The 27,684-nt window shown below is 37.0% G+C and overlaps 1 protein-coding gene and 1 pseudogene across 6 annotated transcripts in view; one reads left to right on the top strand and one right to left on the bottom strand.

Moving 5' to 3' along the window:
- The window catches only part of RGTA1 (RAB geranylgeranyl transferase alpha subunit 1), a 72,751-nt gene extending 54,576 nt beyond the window's left edge, over positions 1-18,175 (bottom strand). For 2 of the 5 annotated variants that reach the window (XM_089799477.1, XM_089799480.1), the window contains exons 1-4: positions 17,743-17,974; positions 17,418-17,577; positions 2,223-2,389; positions 2,014-2,118 (exon numbers count right to left, since the gene is read on the bottom strand). In XM_089799477.1, the coding sequence (XP_089655603.1) occupies positions 2,014-2,118; positions 2,223-2,389; positions 17,418-17,577; positions 17,743-17,852 (542 nt within the window). In that variant the 5' untranslated portion in view covers positions 17,853-17,974. Of the gene's footprint in view, positions 1-2,013; positions 2,119-2,222; positions 2,395-17,417; positions 17,578-17,742; positions 17,975-18,046 lie in introns of those variants that run through there. The other 3 variants (XM_089799478.1, XM_089799479.1, XM_089799481.1) reach the window with 3 other exon arrangements.
- On the top strand, positions 15,793-16,457 carry LOC149538109 (polyadenylate-binding protein 2 pseudogene; annotated as a pseudogene). The gene is made up of 2 exons (XR_016355974.1): positions 15,793-16,056; positions 16,161-16,457. The product of XR_016355974.1 is annotated as a polyadenylate-binding protein 2 pseudogene (transcript).
- Positions 18,176-27,684: the final 9,509 nt, after the last annotated feature.

Genomic DNA, 27,684 nt, shown 5'->3' with positions numbered 1-27,684 from the left:
TGTTCCTACAAGGGAATTCTCCATGATTATATCATATTCCTCAATATAATAACAATTTACCATAACCAATCATTATTCATAAACCATCATAATGGCTAACTAGCATGCCAACTTCATATGAAACTATAATGATTAATCATCTTACCCTTTCACATGATCGTAACTAATTTTACTTGTCAACTGACTTCCCAAGAAACCTCAATGACTTTATGAACAATTTTAAATTGAGCCAAAAATTGGGCTGTAACACCCGGCCCAAGGCTTCTAGCCATACCGCTGTACCCTGCTGCTCTCAAAGTGGCATTTCGGGGACAAGACGTGATTTGGCAAAAATGGGAGACCTTTAGGGACGGCAAATTCTAGTCCCTATATCATCCCTAGAACGAGTACGGGTAGAATTTCACTGGGGACACCAACCCATGGAGCATAGGTTTATACTATACAAATATAATGCAGTTTGACTAGCCATTATGATTAACTATATATATAATGTATATTGCATATGTCTTTCATGTTGTGATTGCAAAATGCAAATTCAAGATCATAGTATTGAGGAAGATTTATTCGGTAGGATATAATCCTAATTGTGGTTTTAGGGCAGATTAAGGATATCACAAGTAAAATTAAAGATTGTGATAGAATGGCCACTCAAATGATGGAAGTTATAGACAGAACTTTCAATGTCAATTAAAAAATGTTGTGATCACTGTGAAAGACTACAAAAGTTGAAAGATGAAGTTACAAAGATTGAGGTGTAGAGTAAGAAGCTCTTCAACATGAAAACCCAGGTTTAAAGTAATTTGATCCGTTATAGCCAAGCACTTTGGTTTCAAAGAATAGCTATGGATTAGTAACATATAAGCACCCTTCCCCACATGTTGGTTGAAAGGGGTACAAAAATGAAATCTCTTTCAATGCTAGGCCTCTGTGGAACCAAAAGCCTCAAAGAAGAGGTAGATGTGATCCATAATTGATGAGATACAAAGTTTGATTGGGCAATATGAAGATTACAATGTAGTAAATATATCTTTATGCCCAGAAACCTGTTTCTATATACAGAAACAATACCATTCTAAACTATGGAAAGACTGCTGAGATTGTTTGATTGGAAAGTACTAAAAAGTACAGAGCTCTGATTGTGAGAATTCTACTGTTGTAAATACTCCTATTCATCGGTGTTCCATTTGAATGTTGACCCCTCCCACTTGCTGGGTTCATCAATGTTAATTATTTGACTTTTCTTGTATGTTATTTATCTCTATCTCCAACCTTCCTTTATGTTCATTTTTTTTCAATTGATTTTTGAATAGAAGTTGGTTCACTGGCACCAGATTGGTTCCTTCCGGCATGATAATCACTTGTATCTATTGGATTTTACTCCATTGATGTTTGTCAGTACTAGCATCACTGCAGAGATTTCATCATGGTGAATAAGGAAATACTTTTGCTCATTAATCACAACTTGCAGCAACAAACAAATTACATTGCATACAAACAGTTCACAGTCATCTAACAAATGTTGACAGACTGGAGATCTGAATCACTGTCTGTGGTAGCTGTTCTCTGTTTCGAACAAATATTATTTTAGATTATATCCAAAAGTACCTTGTTCAAAAGGCTTTCACATGAGCTTGCAAGAGCTCTGTTGCTAGTGCATTGCATTGTAATTGATTAATGATTTGGATTCATTTTGAACTTTATGGGGCCAACAGTGGCAAGCTTAGTTGTTTCAAAACAAATCAAAATAGGTAAACTGAAACTGAGGCTGGTATTGTCCACACTTGCGGTTGTGCCAAGCAGAATAATTGCTGAAATTTTCATTTATATCCAAAAGTACCTTGTTCAAAAGGCTTTCACATGAGCTTGCAAGAGCTCTGTTGCTAGTGCATTGCATTGTAATTGATTAATGATTTGGATTCATTTTGAACTTTATGGGGCCAACAGTGGCAAGCTTAGTTGTTTCAAAACAAATCAAAATAGGTAAACTGAAACTGAGGCTGGTATTGTCCACACCTGCGGTAGTGCCAAGCAGAATAATTGCTGAAATTTTCATTTATCTTCTTTGTCGTAAATTCCAACTCCTCCTCGTTGGGAACTTTTTTTAATGCTGCAACAAATCTAGAAAGCACCAAAATACCAAACAGAATATGTAAATGTGTCCTCCAAATGCCCTTGAATGCAAGCAAAAAAGTCAATATAATTTAGACATCACAACTTATCACCTGCGATAATTCCATCCATGAAAATTGCGGCCATCTGCTTTAAGAAACTGATCTAAAAGATGAAATTCACGATCCAAAGAGGAATCCAAATAACCCATGTTAATTACCCATTTCCTGTGGTACCATGCACTATATGACTTGAAGTTCCTTTTCAAAGCTCTCTCCACCTAATCTTTGCAACATAAACAAGAAAAATCAGACTATCATGATACATAATAAACTGGCCAATGGAACAAAGATCAATTAAAATTGCTAGTTCCAAAAGTGAATAACCTAACAAAGATTGTCCCAAAGCCTGATAAAGCACTACTTAATTTAATGACATCAAATTTCTTCACTAGAAATTATGAACAAAGTATAAGTTATAGCTCTCTATAAGTTATATCTCTCTCCACCTAATCTTTGCAACATAAACAAGAAAAGTCAGACTAGCATGATACATAATAAACTGGCCAATGGAACAAAGATCAATTACAATTGCTACTTCAAAAAATGAATAACCTAACAAAGATTGTCCCAGACCCTGATAAAGCACTAGCTAATTAACTGACATCAAATTTGTTCACTAGAGATTATGAACAAAGTATAAGTTCTCAGATACCGATTCGTGCCAGTAGGGCCTGGCTTCCGCATCCGATGCAGACGGATGCGGGAAGCCTCCGGATGCGCTGCGGGTGCTGCCCGGAAGCCACCCGCATCCGGATGCCTGCGGGTGGCTTCCGGGCAGCATCCGCAGGGAATCCGAGAGCATCCGGACGCATCCACGGGAGTTAGGCGGAAAATTAATAAAATAAAGTATATTTTAACTTAAAATATGAAACAACATGTGACTAAAAGCATTTTTTAAAGCATTTTTTCACAATAAAACCCTAAAACGACCCTAGAAGACAACATAGAAGCATTCACAAGAGTCATTTTAGAGTTTTGTTCGCACCTACAGCCACTCCTTCATTGTGAAGCTAAGTTCAGCATTTTTGAAGAGGATCGATCGAAGAGGGAGAGATAGCTTTCTCAAAGAAGTTTAAACCATTCAAGGTAAGTGATCAATCCTTTTCTTGAGTATTTAGATGATTTTTTTTGAGTTTTTGATGATTTTTTTAAGTTCTTGAAGATTTTTTTAAAGTTTTTTTTCAAATTTTTTTTTTTGAAAGATATGTAGAAGCAACTTTGGGTATCTATTTTAGTAGTTTTTCTCACTTCTTTCCACTTGTATGCATGATCATTGATGTTCATCGTTGTTAGGAACTAATTAAAATTTATTTATTTTCTTATAAAATAGGTTGCAAAAAACTAGACAAGAATGGATACCGGTGGTAGTGCTAGTCAAAGTTCAGTGGGGGGCCAAGGAGGGGAAGGGACTGATAATTTTAAAATTGATGTAGGTTCTCCTTTGTGGAGACATACAACACGGATATCACAGGTTTTAGGAGGTGGCTCATACTATTGGAAGTGCAATTATTGTCAAAGTAACAAAGGCAAACCTTTCAATAGCTCATATTCTCGAGTGAAGCTTCATTTTATGGGCCCTGCTGGCAAAGGATTTGGAATGTGCAAAGGCAAAAATGGTACTGGGATGACTAGTGCAGAAATACTTTCATTTGTAAGAGAACAAGAAGCTGCTGATGCATTGATCAATAGATCAAAAAAAAGCTACTATCAAGGTCCTTCTTCAAAGAGCAAGCCAAAGACACCCACTGAACCAATGGCATCCTCCCAACACCCATTCTTGCAGGTACCTGTGCCAGAAGAGGATGAGGAAGAAGTGGAAATTTCAACCCGTAAAAGAGGCCCATTGGACACCGCATTTAAAATGGGGGCAAGAGACCGCGCTGATGAAGCTATTGCACGTTGCCTCTATGCGAATGGGCTTTCTTTCAACTTGGTGAGATCACCATATTGGAAGGAAATGGTGGCAGCAATCAAAGAATCACAAGCTGACTACACAAGCCCGGGCTATGAAAAGGTGCGTACAACTTTATTGCAACAAGAGAGGGCACATATAGAGAGAGACCTTCAACCAATAAAAAAATCTTGGAAAACTTCGGGTCTAACTATTGTGTCAGATGGTTGGAAGGATACAAGAAACCGGCCACTGATTAATGTGATTGCAATTTCCCCCAAAGGGGCAATGTTTTTGAAGGCCATTGATTGTGAAGGGCAAGTGAAGGATTCGGAATTCATTTCTAGAATTCTCATTGAGGCCATTGAGATGGTGGGTAGTGAGAATATGGTACAGGTGGTCACTGACAATGCCAAAAATTGCAGGGGTGCGGGTGCTTTAGTTGAGAGTCGGTATGACCATATTTTTTGGACTCCGTGCACTGTTCACTCCCTTAACTTGATCATGCAGAGGATTGGCACTGAAGTAGATTGGGTGAAGAAAATATATGAAGAGGGGGAGGACATACAGATGTTTGTGACCAACCACCACATGTCACAATCCATTTTTAGAACATACTCCAAATTGGAGTTGCTGAAGGTAAATTAATTTTTTTAAATTACTAAGTTTCATGGTTTTGTAATTTAGTTGAAAATTAAAATTTATAATTATATTGTCAATTGACATATTGTTAACTTGCTTAGGTTGCTGAGACCCGTTTTGCATCTCATACAATCGTTATGAGACGACTCCTCAAGGTAAAAGATGCATTAAGTCAAATGGTCATCGGTCATCAATGGGGTGTATGGAAGATCTCAAATTCAGAAAGAGCACAAAGGATCAGGAATTTGATCTTGAATGAGAGTTGGTGGGCTCGTGTGGCATATGTATTGGATTTCACCGAGCCCATCATGACTATGCTCCGTTTTGCTGATACAGATACACCTTGCTTAGGGGATGTGTATGATGGCATGGACACCATGGTTGAGAAGGTAAAACATTCTATACAAGCACATGAGAGTGACCCCACACAATGTGAAGCCTTATGCAAACAAGTGCAAGCAATTATCAACCATCGCTGGAATAAGATGACTACCCCATTGCACCTCCTTGCATATGCCTTATCTCCTAAGTACTATAGTGAGGAGATAGCTGGTATGCCGGATAGAGTTGCACCATTTGCGGATGAGGAGGTTACTGAGGGGTGCCACAAAGCCCTTTCAAGACTCTTCCCACTGGAAGAAATGCATGAAAAAGTGAGGGAAGAATTTGGGTTGTTTGCTTCGGGGTTAAAGCATTCTCCATTTGCACTAAAGGACCAAAATAGAATGGGAGCTATCACATGGTGGTACATGTATGGTCAACCTTTCAAGCATCTTCAACCTCTTGCAATCAAAGTCCTATCACAAGTAAGTTTTTTATTTTGTTTTGTAAATTTGTTTTAAATTTTTATGTTTACACTTGCATTGTAGAATTTAGTGTTTCACACATTCTATAAAATTAATTTGCTTTTCATTTGTATGTTTTGTGACAACTATATAGGTTGCTAGTTCTTCTGCTGTTGAAAGGAATTGGAGTACATACTCCTTTATCCATTTAGTGAAGCGCAACCGGTTAGGCTCCAAGAAAGCTGAGGACTTGGTCTTTGTCCACACCAACTTGCGTCTTTTGTCACGTAAGAATGATCATTACAAGGAAGGGGCAACAAAGCTTTGGGATGTAGCCCCTGAGTGTGCAGATTTGGATGCAACACTTCATGATCTTGTTACAGTTGGAGACGGTGATGATGTTAGTGTGGCACATGGTGCATCTTGAACATGACCTATTTGAACTTATTGTTTAAGAGTCAAGACTAAACGCTAATGTTGGACAAGCACATATTGATATTGATATATGAATATCATATGAATTTTGAAATATCTTGAATTTTGTTTAAGGGTTCAATTAACTGTTAAGTATCATAGATTCATAGTCATATTATGCTTTATCAAATGATTTGTTTTTGTATCTTTCTTGCATTTCGTTGCATATGTTAATATATATATATATATATATATATATATATATATATATATATATATATATATATATATATATATATATATATATATATATATACGTTTCCTCCCGCATCCGCATCCAAAAAAAAAAAAATCCCCGCATCCCGTATCCGCTTCCGGAATCCGCTTCGGAATCCGCATCCGAATCAGTAACTTAGTATAAGTTATCTGAAATACAAACTATGTCCATTGGGCCAAATTGATGGTGGTTAAGAGGCACACATTGGGTTCAATCCCAGCACGATCACTTCAAAAGCCCCACTGGGGTAAGGTGAGCTGGCCTAGGAGATTTCCAGGTACATGTTGTGAGGTTTTCATATCATCTCATTGCAAATGGTGACCCCCTTTTTTCCTTAGTTGTCAATAGGTGTTAGTGTAGAGGTAGGTTGGCAACAATTCGAGAGCTCAAGATGGTCAGGTCAAGGTCTTAAAGTAGTATAATTGTCCAAGAGCAGTTATCAAGTTGAAACCTTTAGATAGTCATGATGTTCAAGTCATGGGAGAGATAGAATAAAGTGGTTTATGATCAAGTTGAAAATGTGCAACCATGAGATGTATGCAAGGAGTATGTTGGGACAAGCCTGATAGGGCTTGACAAATTCTGACATGAAACTGATGTGATTGAAGTAATATCAGTTCAGCCTATTGTCCAGACGCAAATGGTCAGACTAATTGTCAACCAAATCCTTGAGAATCTACTTTGAATGTATTGTATGGACCAACAATACTGAGTTCCCCTACACTAACACCTATCAATCATCCATAAAGATAGCTCCTTTCGGAGCATTGTATGGAAGAAAGTACAGAACTCCTATGTACTGGGATAAGTTGGAAGATAGGATAGCACTTGGTCCCAAAATGCTATCGAAAATGGAAGGTCAAGTCAGACTAATCCGACAGAGATTAACAAAAGCTACTGAGCTGCAAAAAAGCTTTGCAAATGTAGAGCAGATGCCCCGACACTTTGAGGTAGGGAAGAAAGTGCTCCTATGAGTCAAGCCTCAGAAATATGCCATCTTGTTTGAGAAATCCTCAAAATTAGCACCTAGATATTTGGGAACCTTTGAGGTTTTCAGGGTTATCAAACCAATTAAATACAAGATTGCTCTAACCCCCAGCTTTAGCCCAGATGCACAATGTGTTTCATGTCTCCTACCTTAAGAAATATATGTCAGGTTTTTCTCATATGATTAACTGGAACTCATTGCACATGCGAGACCTAGGGGTGGTCGTGATCAAGCCTGTGAGGGTGCTCGGGGCACATAAGCTTTGCCTATGGGCCATGGATACAAGCAGTGTAAGTTCCAGTGGGACCAATACTCAAAAGACAGTGCATCTTGGGAGGATTATGATGAGATTCATCAGCAACTCCCTTATTTTTTTAATGTTTATAATCAATCAGCTTAAGTTGAACAATATGTAATGTAAATATTTACTCTTACTTGGTTTTCTATCATCAAGGACGATAATTCACAAGGGGGAGAATATGTCACATTCCTCCAAAATGCTTTAATTGAAATAGTGGTTTTTGTGAATTATGCCCTAAATGATTTTTGGATTTAGATTAAACAGTAAGTTTGGAAATTGTGCCCTAAATAGTTTTTGGTTTTAAATTAAATAGTGGCTTTGTAAATTATGCCCTAAATGGTTTATGGATTTAATTTAAACAATGGTTTTGTAAAGTTATGTCTTGGATGGTTTCTAGATTTAATCGAAAGATGATTTTGAAATTATATTGTTTAGTAATGAAGATTATGTAATATATTGTTGTTTATGATCAGGCAAGTTGAGATAGATGTAATTGTTTTTTTACATTATGTATTTAATGATACTTCTATGCTATGATAACAGACTCACTACTGTTGTTTGACAAGTGGGTACAGGACCAATGCAGCCTCTAAGAGAAAGGGGGAAAAGTATTTTCAAAAAAGAGGGATGAGGTATGTTTATGATCAATGGGCACATGATCTCTGAGAAATGGCAAAGACAAATGAGTCCATGGTTAGTGTGACCTTGGTGATTAGGGTTCACCAGGAGCTTAGAGTAGTATTGCCTAGTGGCTCTCAGTTATAAGACTAGCCTTACTTTGACTTGCACGTCGTTTGACCTACTTATGACACTTGAAGAGTTGTTGATAATGTGGCATTCCTTAATCTTAGTTTACCCCACCTTTAAATAAGTGTAACTTATAAAAATTAAAAAAGGTTCGCTTTAGAATAATTATCCAACCGTAGCATAACTATTATGAATTATCATGTACAATTGAACATATATACTTGATGCGATTAGTTAAATGAATTGTTATTATTATTATTTAAAATTAGTCAGATTTTAACACAATTATATCTTGAATCCTATTAAATTACATCTATATATTTGTTTATTAATTTCAACGCTATCTTGTATCTTGGTTTAGTTTTTTGTTCAACATGAACAAACACCCATTTCAAACAAAGCTTGTGATATGAACTTCTCGCCGGTCTCTTTCTTTATCACTACGTAAGACACACATAGCTCAAAATTCTCTAAAAAAGTAAAAGTTAGTGGGAGTCCGTGTACGTTTCTAGTCTGCAATTTTTTAGGGGGAAAACAAAATTGTTCTCAATAGCCTTGACCGATGCCACTTCAGTTGATACTTCTCATATATATATATACATTAACATCTTACTCTATCTTCTTGACAATCTTGGAAATTTTAATCTTGATAAATAGGAGGTATTTTTCACAACAAGTCAAACTATAATATTGCTATCAGGATTTAACTATGTAGTTTTTGAGTCAAACTCATTGACCCATGTTTCATGAGTAGTGATTCACATGAATCCATCTCTCAAGAGAATAAATGGAACACTCAGCACTCATTGGATCTAGGTGATGCTCACGGAGGTGAAGCATCAGGACTTCCTAGGAGGTTACCCATCCCCAGCTTGAGCACACTTAACTATGGAGTTTCCTACATGGTTAAACCCACTGTGCTTGCAACCCCATTTGCAAATCCTTCACGAAGGTTGTTGTGCCTAATGAACCATTCATTAGAATGCCCCTTAAGCTCATCAATTGATAAGTAGGAGGTATTTTCCACAAGTCAAATTGTGATATTACTGTCAAGATTTAACTGTGTAGTTTTTGAGTCAAACTCATTGACCCATGTTTCAAGAGTAGTGATTCACACAAATCCACCTCTCATGAGAATAAATGGAACACTCAGTACTCACTGGATCTAGGTGATGCTCATAGAGGTGAAGCACTGGGACTTCCCTGGAGGTCACCCATCCGAGTAATACTACGCTTAACTACAGAGTTTCCTCCATGGTTAAACTCACTCTGCTTACAACCCCATTTACAAAACCTTCACCAAGTGTTGTACCTTATGAACCATTCATTAGAAAGCCCCTTATGAAACATGGGTCAATGAGTTTGACTCAAAAACTACACAGTTAAATCCAGTTAGCAATATCACAATTTGACTTGTAGAAAATACCTCCTACTTTCTAATCTTGTTTTTAATCAAAACTAGATGTTACTTACTCTTATTAGTTTTAGTATAGTACAAACATAGAATTTAAGGCATGGCCACGTATGAGATTGCCTTAGCTGAGGCTGGAGCCTTCCAAGTTGAAACGGCTGTGATGACTCAGTTGTTAGACTATTTGAAGAATATAGGGAACATGGAAGTTTAACCCTGGCCCAGAAGTGTGGTGGGAGAAAAGCTAAATATAAGAAAAAGCACAAGGATGAATCAAAATATCAAGTGGATAAGTAAATGGAGAGTTAATACGCAAGAATGCACATATGTAAATGCAATAATTAAAAGGTATGTGAGAGAGAAACTCAAAGCAGTGATGTGGACAAAGCATCTTGTATAAAAAAGAAAATATAATGCCACATTCCAATCTCACATGTGACCATGAGCAAAACCACTCTATAGAGGCAGATATAAAATTGAAAGCTAAAAAGCTATTTGCCCATTTAAAAAATAGCTCACACCATCTTAGGTTCTAAACAAGATGGAAATCACCCAAGAAGTGATTTGACATGATTTATTGTCTCTGCACACCAAGGTTGGTACAAATAGTTACTCTTATGAAGACATTCAAGCGAAATGTGCTAATATTCTAAAAATTAAATCTCAAATTACTTTACAAGAGAAGCGAATTGTGAATAAGAAAGATCACTTGATCAAAATCCATAGCATTAGAATTTAGAACCATGTCACCAAAGAAATAGTCAAGAAACAGAAGTAGGGGTGGGGATTTGTTACTTGGGTCTCTTGGGCTATTGTGTTGTTTCCAATCTCAGGTCCCCTAGACTATCTGGTCTCCTGGACACCATTAAAGAATTTCATTTCATTTCATTTATTTTGCTATTTTAGTAGTAGAGGGATACAATTTTCTGTATCTGTTCAATTCCAATCGGAACTTTCAGATTTTGCAAATCTTGAGAGACTAAAATAGGCCCTGAATCAGGCAAATCAAATCCTCTTAAACCTAAAAGTCCATACAGCTGTGTTCTATACAATCCATAATCATAAACTTTAAGATATTCCAAGAAACTTGCCATAGTCAGCCTATGGGAGTCAACAGAGACCACTAAAGGTACTCTGAACTCACTAATAAAAGGAACACAAAAAAGATGAGAAAAAGGCCTAAAATCTGCAAAAATCACAAAACCTAGCTAATTCAATTTGGAAAACTCAGTACTAGACTTAAAATACCAAAAAAATAAAGAAGAAAAAACGAAAAGCTGTGATGATGGTTCAGGATGTCAGCAGAGGACTGGGCTAAACAGAATTTAGCAGGCAGAGACATCAACTATGTGTGGAAGGTTGACTGGTGGAATTGACAAAGCAAGCAGAGCAAGGTAGTAATTGCTCTGAAAATGGCAAACGATCTTCTAGAAATTTGAAATCAGCAAAGACAGTGTTTGCTTCTGCTCATACCATAGTTAGGGCACTTGGCAAACATTTTGAGCACTATAAGAAAGTGCTCAATGTAAGGATTAGGAGGAATTGACCTTTCATTCAATATAAAGTTTGAACCACCAAAAGAATCAACAAAGGCTTTGAATTCCAACAGAGAAGTCAGATAAGGTTATATCAGTGGAGTATGTTCAGTATGATGATGGCAATAGGGGAAGTTATGGGCACTCTACAAAAACTTGTGATGCTTCACTTAGGGATTTTTGCAACCAATGTCGAGAATCAGATATCACGGCGTTCTAAAACATCATTGGGACCTTATTACAATAATAGATAAGACGTCTATTATTAGTTAATGGTTATCTATTGTAAATATTTAGTTAGCTTTCGTTTTTTTCGTTTTATTTGTTAGAATAGAATATTTCTGTTCTTTCCGCTTTGTTCTTTTGTATAAATTGACCTCTCGGTCTCTGTTAATAAGCAAGCAAGTATTTACCAATTACCACGCAATATGGTATCAGAGCATATTTCTTAATTTTTTCGAAATTTATAATTTCTTTTCCAAAATTATCAGAGCCAATTTTCGAAATTATTCTGTGATTCTTGCTTTCTAAAAACCTCAGATTTTCGACTAGGGTTTTTTGTTGAGTTTTTCAAAAATCGCAACTGTAATAGTTTTCAGCTAGGTTTGAAAAAAAAAATCTGCATCCCGAGCGATTGTCTGCTATCCATGATTGGAAACTATTGCATCCCGTGCGATTTGCATCTGTCTGGATCTTCACATAGTGATTTTCGCAGGGGAAAAGTGCGTTTTTCTGGAAAATCGTCAGAGATTTTACACCAAAAATGGCTCTACGTTTTTCTTCAGATGACTCGAATTTTGGAAATCAGACATCTGCATTTTTCATGGTCATTTTTTTCCTGTGCTTGACCTCAAGGCGTTGGTTTTCTGACCTCCATACTGCCGTGACCAGCATTAGTCGACTGAAAACCACCACTTTTTTACAAAATTCGACCTCCATGGCCGCCGACTGATATTTTGTTCGAAACCCTAATTTTTGGGGTCGAAAAAAATTTTTTGTTTGCAAATTCTTGGTGGTTTTTTCGAAAGCTCAACTGGGTTGTCGTCTGTTTTTTCTGGGTGCCTCATTTTTCGTGCCTCGATTTTTGAGCCAGCGGATCAAGAAAACGACAGCAAATTCCTTCTGGATTTTTTGAGCTCTCTTTTGGGTCATTCTTTGATTCTTCTGGGTCTTCCGTATTTTTGCCTCGAAGAACGTGCCTTCACAGATTTTCACAATTTTCATTGGAAAATGTGTCATGGCATCTCTGACAAATATTTTGCTCGAGCATAACTCCAAATTCAATGGTCGCAATTATGGAACCTGGAAGCAGCGCATCATTGCAATCTTCGAATATCGGAACACCGATCAACTTGTTTTGGGTGTTACGCAACGTCCAACTTCTCCGAGTCCTGATCAAGATACATGGGATCTAAATAATTGAGAGGCAATAATGCTTCTCAAATTATCTGTGGTTGATGATCAGCTTTCTCAGATTCCATCCGACAAGACAGCTGCTGAAATCTGGACACACCTCAAAGGTCTTCATGAGACTTCCGACAAGAGCAAAGCCTTCTTTCTAAAAAACACTCTGTTTTCTATTGTCATGGATGAGCGCACCACGCTCCAGGCACACCTGAATCGAATTCAGGAAATCCGTGATCAGCTACTTGCCATCGGTCGCAAGATGGAGGAAGAGGATATTGTGGTAATCACTCTTTGGAGTTTACCAAAATCCTATGAGCATTTTATCAAGACTCTCAACATCACATCTACTGGTGTTGATCTGAAGTTCACTGATCTCTGCACCCTACTGCTTATCACTGGAATGACTGGAACTGCAGGAGCTACTGGAGCCCTCCCATCAGGTGGACCTCATGGAAGCCGAACTCCCAAATCATGAGCCTGCATTGGCTGGTCTGCTGGATCAGGAACAGGAGAAAAAGGCATGAATGGTCCTCGTTGCTCATCAAAGACTACATCGCGGCTGTATATGAGACGAGATGTCTCAACATCAATCAGGCAGTAGGCTTTGTGAAGACTGCTATATCCAGCAAGCATCAGTTTCTAACTCTTAGCATCCAACTTGGTGCATGAAGCATCAGGGATCCAAACAAAAGCAAGAGAGCCAAAAACCTTCAGGTGACTGATTCTGGGCTTGCGACCTGACCAGGCCTCTTCCGGAGTTTTACCTTTGACCGCCACTGTGGGTGACCGGTTCAACAAATAAACTGCAGTGTTAACTGCTTCTGCCCAAAACTGCTTCGGAACATGTCTGTGTTCGAGCATGGAACGAGCCATCTCGGTGATTGTCCTGTTCCGACATTCAACTACATTGTTTTGTTGTGGCATGTGGGGTGTGGTGAACTGGCGTTGGATGCCATGTGTATCATAGAAGCTGGAGAAAGCATTAGAACAAAATTCCCCCCCATTGTCTAATCTAAGAGTAATAATAGATTTCCCAGACTCTTTTTCAACTAAGGGTTTAAACTTCTGAAATACAGTAAATGCATCTGATTTCTTTTTAAGGAAATACACCCACATTTTTCTACTGAAATCATCTACAAACAATAGAAAATACCTGAACCCAAGAACAGAAGGAGTGGCCATAGGGCCACAGATATCAGCATGAACAAGCTGAAGTACCTGAGAAGCTCGCCAAGAATCGCCACTGGGGAAAGGTGTGCGATGTTGCTTCCCAGCTTGACATGCATCACAAACTCCAAGGTGTTGAGTTTGAATCTCTGGCAAACCAAAAACAAGCTCATCCCGAGCAAGTTGTGAGAGATAATGCACATTTAAGTGCCCATATCGTTGATGCCAAAGTGTGTTGATGGAAGATCGCCGAGCAGCCATAGCTAAGTCCTGAGAATCACCAGAATCAGTAAGTCTGAAAAGACCATGATCCTCAAGACCAACTGCAACAGTAGACTTAGTCGCCCGATCAGTAATGGTGCACTGATGTGAACTGAAGGTGACTGCCAAGTGTGGAGAATGTTGCAGCAACTGACTACGAGTAGATTGAGTTCCATCCCTAGAATGTAGTACACATCAAGGATTATGAGATTCCTCCCAACAGACTAAATCTGAATGTTGCCTTTACCGACAACCATGTACTCTTCTCCGCCACCAAAAATAATCGAATCTGAATAAGGCTGGTAGTCAGTAAACCAGTCTCTACGATGAGTGAAATGTCGAGAGGCACCTGAATCAATGTACCAGGCAGATGACTTCACATGATCTACAAGTCTTTTAGCCATAAAGGCGTAAAAGGCAAATTCTGCCTGCTCAGTGTGCTCTGCACTGTTCGCTTTGGGTTGTGAACCTGATTGCTTAGACTGGGCAGCTAAGCATTTCCGACATTCAACCTTCATGTGACCAAACTTTTGACAATAGTTGCATTGAATGTTCTTCTTTTTGGTACCATCGGATGCTGGAGTAGAAGACTTCTGCTGAGATGGTTGTTGAAACTTGCCCTTATCCTTCTGAAAGGATTTCGCAGCAAAGACTGATTCTCCTTCCGTTGATGATACTACATACAGGAAACTAGTAGGCAGCCTCATCTACCTCTTTGCTACTAGGCCTGATATCAGTTTCGCAGTCAGCTATATTTCACGCTTTATGACAGCTCCTAAGGCTGATCATTGGATGGCAGCAAAGCGTGTGCTTCATTATGTGAAAGGGCACTTCTGATTATGGACTTCTGTATTCTCGGAGTTCTAATCCTAAACTCAGTGGGTTCACAAATTTAGATTAGGCAGGCTCTGTTGATGATAAAAAGTCAACATCTGGATACGTGTTTAGTTTGGGATCCGGTGCAGTCACATGGACCAGCAAGAAGCAGCAGGCAGTTTCTCTCTCTTCTACAGAGGCTGAATACAGAGGGACTGTTAAGGCAGGATGTGAAGCTGTCTGGCTTCGTCGGATGCTTGGGGATATGCAGATGTCACCAGTAGGACCGACTCCTCTGTTTGTTGATAACGAAGGCGTTATCAAGTTAGCACGGAATCCAATCTTCCATGAACGAACCAAGCATGTGGATGTTCATTGTCATTACATACGACAGCTGGTTGAAGACGGGACTATAGATCTGCAGTATGTTCCTACCACAGATCAGACTGCAGACATTCTCACCAAGCCTCTTGGTCCTGATAAGTTAGTCAAATTCAGAGGACAGCTTGGTGTGTTCAATAGATTAACCATTAAGGGAGGGTATTACAATAATAGATAAGACGTCTATTATTAGTTAATGGTTATCTATTGTAAATATTTAGTTAGCTTTAGTTAGCTTTCGTTTTTTTAGTTTTATTTGTTAGAATAGAATATTTCTATTCTTTCCGCTTTGTTCTTTTGTATAAATTGACCTTTCAGTCTCTGTTAATAAGCAAGCAAGTATTTACCCATTACCTCACAATAGTCCTCACATGGGAAGAGAATGCCTTCCTCTAGTGGTTCTTCTGAGGGACGGGTTAAAATATGACCTGTCATACCATGAAGTCATTATTGTTGATAGATCCTCATTGCATGTGACCCTTCATCACAGCTCAAGTGTGGTTCCTGTAAATTGATTGTCATCTGCAAAAATGAAACACCTGCCTGGAGTAGTTTGGTTTTGCCAGATTCTTTTATTGACATTGTCAGCAAGGAGAATATGGAGGAGAAGCTGTATGGAAGTGATGTTCCTCAACATGTGAAAGGCAACATAGACAGAGACATGGAAAACCATATTCTTCCCCATTACACAGACATTTGCAATGCCAATGAAGACATTGATGCTGCCACCAACAAACTAGAAGACATGAAAATGAGGCTTAAGGAGATAGAAGCGGGAGTTTCCCTCAATAATATGTAGGCCAAGATTGATTACTTGTGCATTCCAGAGGAAGTATGACATCATTTTCAGTCTTGTGGCACAGTGAATCAACTTACAATTTTGATAAACAAGTTTGGTCAGCCAAAAGGGAATGCTTATGCTGAGTCCAACTTCAGATAATTCAGAATGCTCTTCTTCTCAGTAAGTCTGAGCAACTTACAATTTTGACAAACAAGTTTGGTCAGCAAAAAGGGAATGCTTATGTTGAGTTTGCTGAACTTGAGACAGTTCAGAATGCTCTTCTTCTCAGTAAGTCTGAACTGCATAGTTGGCAGTTGAAGGTTACCACTAAAAAAGCATATGTTCCAGGAACAAAACAGTTTCAAAGACGAAAGTTCAATCCCTATTTTGGATGCCATCCATGAAGACCTTATGTTCCACCGTATTTTTATTCTCCTTTTGGTTATGGGGAAATGCCTAGATTCAGGCAGATCATTCAATAAAGGCGTGTGGAGTTTGGAGTTGGAGATGGTGTATTTGAAGTGCTCTCTACTTCCAGCAACTTTCGTTTAGGAGAAGATATTTTTTAGCAGAATTTGGAGAGGTTTCAGTCTTGCAAAGCTTCTCTGGACTTGATTGAAATATACCCCTGTTCGTGGTTGGTTGGATTGGACTTCATTTGGGAGATTTTTGGGAGATTGTTGTGAATGTGAAGTCTACCAGTCATGCAACCATTGGATTCCTCCATCGATTCTCATTTCTTTGTTGTCTCTTCATATTTGAAGAGCTTAACAATTGTACAGATATGGCTGCAGAGAGGATGTATTGTATCTATGAGAAGTGAATGAAGATATTGCCCTGCTTGAAGAATGCGTGCAGCCATTTTGTCCAACCACTATAAAACTATTGTTTTGTATTGTGGTTTTTAATCTCTATTTCAGTATTTGAATTCCTTTTTAATTGCTTCTTTATTTTTAAAAATTAGTATATAATGGGAGACACTGTATGCGATTTTACTCCATTATTGAGGATTTTGATTATGTTAAGGTGACTGACGTTGTTTACAACTCTGAGCCTAAATTAAGCCTACCAAGTATAAGCCAACTTCTTTCTCAAGCAGTACCCACATTGCCGTGCGAAAACACAAAGTTCCAACTTTGATAAACATAGAGCCCTCGTGTCTGTGTGTAGACACGTCTAATTTTAATGAAAAACACCGGTAATTTATTATATTAAAATAAGTTATAAAAACAAAAGACAACGAGGGAGAGAAATTCAACGTCTCCAGTCTCAGTAAGCCAGAAATAAATAAATTAAAGAGATTTTATTTCTATTTTCAAATAGATTTTTCAACAAAAATACCCGAGGTTTCACAGCTCACAGTTCCTTATAAGAAAGGAAATACATAAAAAGATTACTTGCCACGGTCAAATTAAAATTAAAATAAGCCAGGAAGACAGTACCAAGCGAAGTTCGCCGTTAAGGATCTCCCTGATTACATCACCATCGGTTTCAGATTCCACCATATTTTTTACAGCAATCTTACGGTAATTCCATACGGTGTAAATTTCAGGATTGATTTCAGCGAGACTAGCACTAATCTCGAGAGCTTCTTTACTATATCTGCTCAAAAATAATATACATATCAGATCAGATGTTTTTACTTTCATATGTATTCCTAAACCTTTTGTTTCTCCATGCAAGATTTTTATACCCTAATTAACAAATACGGGTTGTTTTTAATGCAGAGACAAATGGATGCTGTAATCTGGATTAGACTTGGCATACATTTTGTCGTGATGATTCTTAAAGAATTGAGATTGCAGGGACTGAAGTCGAGCTGCCTCTGCGGCTTCTTTTTCTCCATCGCCTGACGACTTTCGAGGTCTCCCGTGCATTTTGATCTACTCAAATAAATTTCACTGCTCTTTGTTTTTTATTATTCTGTTCACTACACAAAATAGCCGATGCATTCAAGGCCGGAATGCTAGTGGACTTTGAAAAGGCTGTGAACAAACGTCTACAAGTGTAATAATTTTGCCTTCGCAATTAAGATTTCTATTTAACTGCAGTAACAGTGAAAATGGCATACCTGTACCGTTTTCCTTACAGTTGCGCAATTTTTCTCTCTACACGGTATGCATTCCAAGCTCTCTGGACTGAATCTGCACATCTCACGCTTGGAAATTTTCGACTTTTATAGTTTGTGTTTTCCGACAGGGAACTTAATATTGTTGCGTATTGAATTTGGGAGTTGACAAATAGTTTGTTTTTATATTTTTACTTGATTTCTATATGCCTTAAGAGTTTATTCATTCAAATTAAATTAATAATAATAATCCTATGATCTTGATTCGTAGTGCTAATGCTTCATTGTGTGTATGTAGGGGAAGGTACCTATAGTGGTTAGAGATCTATTAACCATTACCACTATCTAATTTTTCTTTTACTTAAGGTTTTATTTAACTATCATTAGTTTATTTGTGTATTACTATTGGAAATTTGTGAATCACTATTAGGACATTTGTGTTCTATTATTGGGACATTTGTCCAAAAATATTGATGATTTTGAGTGAATGGTTAGTGGTGCATTCATGCTCATGTATCAGTGGACACTTTGAATTACCACTTTTTTAGTCGTGCTTTTAGAATCGATTGTGTAGAGATTTTTTCATCGACGTTTTGGATCACACTCTTTGATCCATCATCAAGATGAAAGAGAGAAAGCAATAGGAGAAAAAGGAGAAAAGTGATCCATCATCATTTGTCTCCTCTTACTTTCTTTCTTTCATCCTGATGATGGATCACAGAGTGTGATCCAAAACATTGATGAAAAAATCGTTACACAATTGATTATAGAAGTACAATTGAAAAATTCTTATAGACTATGGAAACTTACTCAGTATTACCACTTTTTGATTGGTGAAATAATCACCACAATATCTTAAGCAGTTTAAAAGATATTAATATTTTTATTTCAAAAAAGTTCTCTAGTGAGTTTTTAAGACCTTAGAGGCCCCTAAAAGAATCAAAATCTAGACACATATATCTTTAGATGCATGGGTCATTATAGAGCTCTTTATACACTTTCCAATGATATATTATACAAGCAAATCATACACCCAAATCAAAAGTTATGGCTCCTATAAGTTATGTCATCAAGACTCAAGTTTTGATATAAAAAATGAAGAAAGAGAAAAACCACTTGGGTGGGAAACTGAACCAATAAATCATTGGGTGACAAAAGAGGAAAGTTTCACTTTCTAGACTAATCTAAGGCGGTGATTGGTGCTACATATATAGGAATAAAAGAGGGTTTTGGGACACAAATCTAGAAGTGTAATTTGTGGCTATCTCTCACAGATTATTATAATAAGGAGGTACTTGTAGTTGTAGAATGTTATTTTTTCTTAACATTTTAGCCAATAGGCTATTTGTGGGAACTTTGTTCCTAGAAATTAAATTTTTGACGAAAAATTTGCAAGTTGGCCGGGAAAGTTGTCAGTTTGGCCGAAAAATTGAAAATCCTTCCCGTTAATTATTTACCAGCAATTTTTATCTCCCTCCACTTTTTTTCTATTAGATATAAGAGTATCAGAAAATACAAAGCAACCAAAATACCGCCACGAAAATCAACAAGGAGGCCAAGTCTCACTAAGGAATAACAATATCAGCTGTACAACATAACAAAAAGAGGAGCAAAAGGACTATCTAACTAAGAACATTGTAGTAATTGACCACCCAAGCAATCCAACCTAAGGGACCCTCCATCCAAACAACACTTTTATGTTCTTGAATCTGCATCAACCTGAATAAATCTTCTTTTCTAGCATTCACTTTCTTACTGATTTCTCTGTTCAGCCTAATGCAAGCTTGCTCAAAAGCCTACAGATCATCTAGGGTTCTACGCCATTGGTATCCATGCTTCAACTCATGCAGAAAAAAGCAACATGCCCATCATGAAGGAACCTTCTCATCTTGTCTCGCTCAATCAGCATAGTAGCTTGCACTTGCAAAGAAATTTCAAAATAAGTGATTTTTCGAAAAAACTCAGTAAGATCCCTCGGCTTACCTTGGTACCTCTCCTCGTTCCTGCAATTTCAGATCTGCTAGAGAATGTTAGACGACAAAATATTTCAAAATAAATTGGTATCTTTAGGAAGACCATTAATATGACCAGTGATAATATCAAGAATATTAACATCAATAGGATAAACAATGCCAAACATTCTCCATATTTCTTTAGCAAAAATACAATCTAAAAGAATATGTCTACCAGTTTCAGGAACTCTGCATAAATTACAAATATCAAAATTAGATGAATCTCTCTTAATAGGCAGCTTGTCCAACATGACTAACCATCTAAAGCATCTAAATTTAGGCTCAACAGAATTCTTCCACAAGATATCAAAGTATTTTTTCCAAACATTAGCATCATAAGAAGAGTACCAAACAACATTGACATGATCAATAATATCAATATTACAATCAAGGATTATATATATATTCTTGGCCTTAAGCAGATTCGTGACAACTCCACGAGGCCAGTTACACTTAAGGTGCCTTTGAGAATCAACATGGCATATAGTGGGAAGACCATTAACAACTTGCACAATCATGTTATAAGTTCTTTTATGGGAATCAGGGATATCATATTTATTTTTAAGCACATCCCAAGGAGTGATTTGATTCTGCTCAAAGAGATCTATGAACTCTTTAATACCTTTCTTAGCCCACAGTCTGGCAGAACATCCTTGGGTAAGGGCCAAAGGTTTACCATTTAGGTGAAGATTCCACCAAATGGATCTGTCACCATGGAGTTGATTATCACAATGAAAATCCTTATTAGTGATGAATTTCCTAACATGGTTCCAAGCCTTCCAAATAGATCTGAAGACCAAGGAACCTTGGACCATGATAGGAAAATTGCCAATAATGAGGTCACAAAAGGGGAGATTAGTCCAAGATTTGGCTTTCTTAGGCACACCCCTCTCAATGTTGTTTCTAACCAACACTTTCTAAGGACAGTCACCCTCCATGGATTGAAAAATCCATTTGGCATACAGGACAATACCCTGAATTCTTAAATCCCTTAGCCCAAGTCCCCCAAGGGTCTTGTTAGTGTGGCACCAAGCCCACTTAACAAAATGAATTTTATGATTACCCTTGCCATCAGACCAAAGAATTTATCTAATGGAATTCTGAATTTCAACAATATGATAATTGTTAAAAAACCAAGTAGAGGAATAGTAAATGGTGTAAGAGGACAACATCTTCTGGCAAACCTGAATTCTTCCTGCCAGATATAACGCCCTATTGTGCCAGTTGTTAAGCTTCTTATCAATCTTCTCTTTAACCCATGACCACATGTCTTTGAGGGCAAGTTCCACCGAGAAAGGGATACCAAGATATCTAGTGATCTTATTGGGGCCTCCCCATTGAAAATTGTATTGAGCAAACCAATCCGGGGTGGGACTGCACATCCCACCCCAAACAAACTGATTTGGCTTGAGATATTTTAGCCCCAGATATAGAACAAAAAAAACTAAGTTTATATTGCAAAGCCTTAAAATTACTTTCTGAAAGCTCAAAGAACAACGCAGTATCATCCACAAACTAGCAATTGATGAGCTCTTCCTCATTAGGCAAATAGATACCTCTAACATCAGGAGATAAAGAATTATCTCTGAGAATATAGAAAAGAGCCTCTGAAGCAATCACAAAAAGAGAAGGTGCCAGAGGGAAACCTTGTCTAATGGATCTCCCTAGAGAAAAAGGAGCAGGGAGAACATTGTTAACTTCCACCTGAGCAGAAGCACCTGCACAGTATTACAAAAGGAGGGAGGGAAACTGAAGGCCTTTAACATCATAAGAATAAACCCCGATTCAACCCTATCATAAGCCTTCTCAAAATCCAAAAGAAGTTGTCATGCCATAAGTTTCACAAGGTGATAACATAACCAATAATTTTTATTTTTTTTTGGAGAGAGTGACAGTAAGAGCACAGTTAATCAAGTTTGTTTTGATCAAGATGGAATGAGGAATGTTAGCAACTCAATTGGTTTACTCAGCACAAGATCTCAAGATCCTCTTGCGATGGTCATCTTAACCAGTTTTAACCTATGCAGATAGATATGGTTGTGGGTTCTTACCTCCTTTGTTACCTACATGGACATCCCGAATACCTAGGTGGTTTCCCATTTTCATTATTGAAGATGCCAAAATATTAATAATGAAATGCTATTTTAGTTTTACCGTTTAATCCCTAGTTTAGTTTACTAATATTACTATGATATTACTATGCATTCTCTATCCACTAGTTATCATTACTATCTCATGGAAGAATCTAATATTATTGTATTGCAACACACCTGACTAAGCATAATATGTCAACGAATTTTTTGTTGGACTATCATTGCTACCCTCATCAACTATTCATAATTCCTTCTTTCCTAGAATATCTAATTCAGAATTAGAATATCTATATACCTTTGTTCCTCAAAATTATCGTCTAATTTTAAATTGTCAATTTACCCAAAAAGCACAATTTAAACATTCCTATTATCTAAAGTAAACTATTTAAAGCACTTCTAGTAATAAATAATACAATTCTCTAATTTCTAAAAACATAACTACCTAAATTGACTTACTCACTTATTTATTTTCCTAAACTTTATCCTAATTACGCTACATCCTAATTAACTAAAAAAGACCATAATCCATTTTCATTATTTAATTAATTCCTAAACATGTCTACATCCCACTACTTTCCTAGACATAAACATCAAACATTAAAAAAAATGCAGCATAATTATCATATCTCGTGTCACCACAAGTGACCCCACCATATCCATAAATATGGATTCCCAAGACCCCACTAACCTCCTTCTAGAAAATCAACGCATTCCCAAGTTGTAATTTAATTATGTTGCTTGCTTATTATGTGGGTAATTTCCTCCTAGGCGTGAGAGTTGAAGAGTCCATAGTATGATTCACCTTACTTTGTCTTTTTGCTAAACATGACTTAGGTGGCAAAAAAGGCATGGAAGAGCCCACAATTTTAAATTGTTTGTTTAAACTAAGTAATTTCCCCTTAAAAATGTCGCCTATTCCATCTTGCTGCCCATGTAAGCTTAGATTTGATGTTATAAGGGATGGATGGGAAGTTGACAAGACTTCCATCTACTTCATTAATAAACTTGGATGATTTTGGGTGCTAGAAATCTGATCAAGATTTGATGCTTATTTATTGCAAAGAATTTTGCTCCACTATGGTCGCCTCTCCATTATTCTAGAAGACTATATTCTTTTTTTATAAGTTTCTCTGATGGTGTTAGTGAGTAATTTATATATATATACTTTTGCTTTTATTGTTGACCAAGGTACAAGTCTCATTCTCACAATAATGAGTGTCTAACATATGGTTTGTCTTTTATTATCATTAGTTATATTAGAATATAAAATGGTCATATTGTTATTTTAATCAAATTAAATATTTTAATGGACTGTAATAAGAGTGGGGTGGTTTTTTTCTTCTTCCCATACATTTTCCAGCAAGCTAATTTGCACTTCCAAGTCTTAGGTAAGTAGTTGATCTTGTTGGCTATATTGTTCTCATACTTCCCTTGGAGGGTTCTAAAGTGGAAGGGTGGCATTTTATCAAGTACATGCAAACTATTACATGATCTATAAAGTAAAACTAAAGAATTGTGTTCATTGCATTTTTCATAATGCTCCCATTTAATTGATAAAAATGTTTCCATGTTCCTCACAAGGAAATATAAACTTCTGTATGCATCTTTTAAACAGCTAGTATCCAAAAACAAAATGAATCATTTCCATGGTATAGAGAAAAGATTGTACAATGTTTCTATCTATCAATGCATTTGTTCTACACCATGTAAGAATTAGAATTGATCACAAGGTCTCTAATCAATCTAATAGCATAGAGATCATCACAATAATGGATAATATATTACATCATGTTAATGTCTAGAAAGCTTATAACTTAAGCATCTCATACAACGTTCTCCTTACAGAAAATTGGAAAAGGTGGAGATATCAAAGTGATAGAGTGTAGTGCATCATTCTAGAAATATTATGATTCGAATTCCTTTTTCAACACATACCAATTTAAGCAATGATAAACAACATCAACACAACCTCAGATAACTGCAAGGTGATGGAGACCTTACTCACAATATACAATGGAGAATTATACAACAAGATACCTCAAAATCTCTTTACAAGAGACCACTAACAACATATTGCTACACAAGAATGCTCATCATTGGAGAGAGCTCATCCCTCCATGTCAACACTAACCAGAAAGGTATCTTTCTCCATGCAAATAATGAACTTCTTGACCATCAACTTTCCAAACTCTTCAAGTGAAAACCTGCAAAAGAAAGACAAATTGGAAACCATGGAGGCTCACCTCCCAACCTAGGCCTCAAGGAGGCCACCCACCGAGCTCAGAGAAACAAGGTATAAATAGTTTCATGCTTCACATTCACATGCCATGCATATGCACAATAAATTGACAGGATTACACAAGATACTCTCACACACCCCATCCCAAGGCTTTGCACAAAGATTCAACAAATGAATCAAGAATCGAGTGAAGGTGGGCTCTCATCATGAGGAGGATTGCATAGCCTTCAAAATTCACATCTTTTCAATATCAAAATGCCCTTTCGGGGCAATCAACATCTTCCCTTCCTCATAACACCTTATACCTCCCAAGATGCAAGTGAGCAAGATAATTTGCATGCCATAAACATATTCAACCATCTCCACACAAGGGAGAACTCCTCAACTCCAGGTGTGAGCCCAACTAACCCCTTCACCCCAAGCATCTCTTCCCTCCCAAGGGTGAGTGATGCCTCACACCCGATTCACAAGACATATAACATGAACAACAATTTCAAGAGAGACTCACACAACACTACCCACATGCAACATACAACAAGATGCATTCACAAATACACCATAAGACACCTCGATCCCATCATGAAGTGAAAACACCATTTCTAACCTACATGCAGAATGAAGGGACTTCGTGGATCATGTTACCAACCTTCCTCCAAGCAAGGCAATGAAGACTTGCAATAGAGCTCCCTCCTCTTTCTTCAACCTTATTAGTCTCTAAAAGTAGAGAGTTGCCAAGTGAGTTTCCATTTTAGCCTTGCCTCTATTTATAACCCTCTTATTTTCGGATTCAATGAAGAATTTCATTTTCATGGGGTCTTGTAGGTCCACTAGACACCATAAAGGTCATTAATAACCTCCTAACCTATAGTACTAACATGGGTAGAGTTAATTTTAATCACAATTTACCCTAAAGTTACTTTATGACCCTCCTAAAGCTAGGTAATTCAAATTTCCATTTTTTTTTGTTAAAGGTGACAACCTTGTCCTCTCTTAACTAAGACAATGATCAAATTCCTTAATTGAGGTATTTATCATGGAATAAGGTGGCCACATGATCCATTGATGAATAACATGTCATTTCTCATAACAAGTACGAGTGTCAAGTGACACATACATAATACACTAAAATGTCACACATGATACGTTCAAAATCTACACATGAAAAACATACTACACACACACACATCTCACATTTATGAAATAAGCACATAACAACGAGGTTCACGAATCTTACAAAGATTCACCTCGGTAGAGTCATTTAACATGTGTCTATACCTTGTTTCCCTGTTAAAGTTTCCATGGTTTCTCTTCCTGCACACTCAACATAAACATCAGTAGCTCAATAAAATAATATACAACAAATGCAGATAATGCACAATAATCTAATATCACATAATTTGCATAACATTTAAAATCAACTTCCATCTAATAATCCTCATAAAATATTCAAAACATTGAAATATCAAATATGTGTATCAACAATGATCTTTCTTAATATAACTCATTATCATTCCCCCAACTCTTTTAGTGAAACTCTAAATCCTCTTTAGTAAATCATGAAAACATATAAAATGAATCTTAACATATATGTCCTAAGTGAAAATTGCTCATGTGCAGACTAGGTACTAGTACCTTTTAATCAAGTTAGGTATAGTTACATTCCTAGCAATATCCCTTTATCACCTTATGAATGATTTGTGTGATTTCTTAGGGTTAACCCTCAAACTGATAGAATGTTTCAATAATTACATCACAATAAGTTAGAACCAATTCCAAACCATGTCCATATGTCTTATAGTCATCATAACCTATGCTCAAAGTTGTTCTTAGTAGAATGAATGTTCTTTTATCTTTCCTAGTTGCCTGGTAGATCATCCCCAGTATCTCGTGGCCAAGTTCTTAATTTGAACATTTTGAATCTCATTTTCATGTGATATTGACCTATTGTTATTAGATATATTATCAACATTATGATAATCTAAAATCTAGATCAGTCTCCAAAAGAATCTCATAAATCCTTATTAATAGCGAAAATGTCAATCATGACTTAATTTATCTCCTAATCACATTCATTCCTTAATATTTATAATAGGATATGAGGGTAGGCCTTACAGAAGCATGGTTGAGTTTTGGTGTGAGCATTTAAACCATGCCATGGCTTCCTAACTAGTTATGAGATTCTCGAGAATATATCTAACCTTGATAAAACCAGTATGGGTAGAGTTAACAAATTTAGGAAGAATATTAACTAACCTAAGAGCCATAATTTTAGCCAAAATCTTATATGACACATTAAGAAGGGTAATCAGCCTCCAATCCCTAATGAGGGTAAGGAGCTTAATGATCCCTCTATTAACATCTTGTCCCAAGGAGCCAATAGACAAAGCTTCAGAGTATGAGTCATGGAGATCCTTACATATCCAACTGATATTGGATTTATAGAACTCAACAGGAAAACCATCAGGACCCGGGGCCTTATCATTATTGAGAGCCTTGATAGCTCCCTCAATCTTGTCAATAAAGATATCTTTAGCAAGCACAACAATATCATCCGAGTCCAACTTTTTAGGAATAAGCATTTTGCATTTATTTCTTAAAGACTTAGCCTCTGAGGAGTCCTCTGAAGTAAAAAGAGTCTTGTAATAATCATCAAAAGCCTGAATAATAATCTCAGGGTCTGAAATGTCTTGATTATCAATCGAGAGTCTATCAATGGACTCTTTAATATGTTTATGTTTAAGAAGATTGAAGAAAAATTTTGAGCCCCCATCCCCATGTTGGAGCTAGTGGGCTCTAGATCTGATCCTGGCTCCATGAATCCTAACTTGTTGATGCTTCCAAAGAGCATCTTTGGCAGCCATAACCTGGGAGAGAAGATCCATATTGGAGGGATCTCTTTGGATGTTGTTCTTCACTATTTGCAATTCAGAAGATAATTTTTTTTCAACAAACCTGTAATCCTTAGCCTTTTTTTTACCAATGGTTTGAAGAAAAAGCCTCCATGAAGAAAGGTTAGATTTTCATCTATCAAGATGGGACAGGTGTTGAAGGTTAATTTTATTTATACCTCTAATAATCTACACAACAACAAGGACATCCACATCCATGAGGAGGCTGGTGTTTATGATGAATTTACTACTACTAGACTTGTGCTAAAGGGGACTACTATTAAAATTAACCTTAGTCAAAATAGGGTGATGATCAGACGAAGTGGTGGCAATAACCCGAATAATAAATCTAGAGATGTCAGGAGGAAAAGAGAAAAAATACTTATTGGCATAAAATCTGTCAAGCCTG

This window comes from Cupressus sempervirens, chromosome 9 (assembly GCF_028749045.1).
Source record: "Cupressus sempervirens isolate cs-2001-9-10 chromosome 9, ASM2874904v1, whole genome shotgun sequence".
Lineage (NCBI taxonomy): Eukaryota > Viridiplantae > Streptophyta > Pinopsida > Cupressales > Cupressaceae > Cupressus > Cupressus sempervirens.
This window is presented reverse-complemented; position numbering and strand designations above follow the sequence as displayed.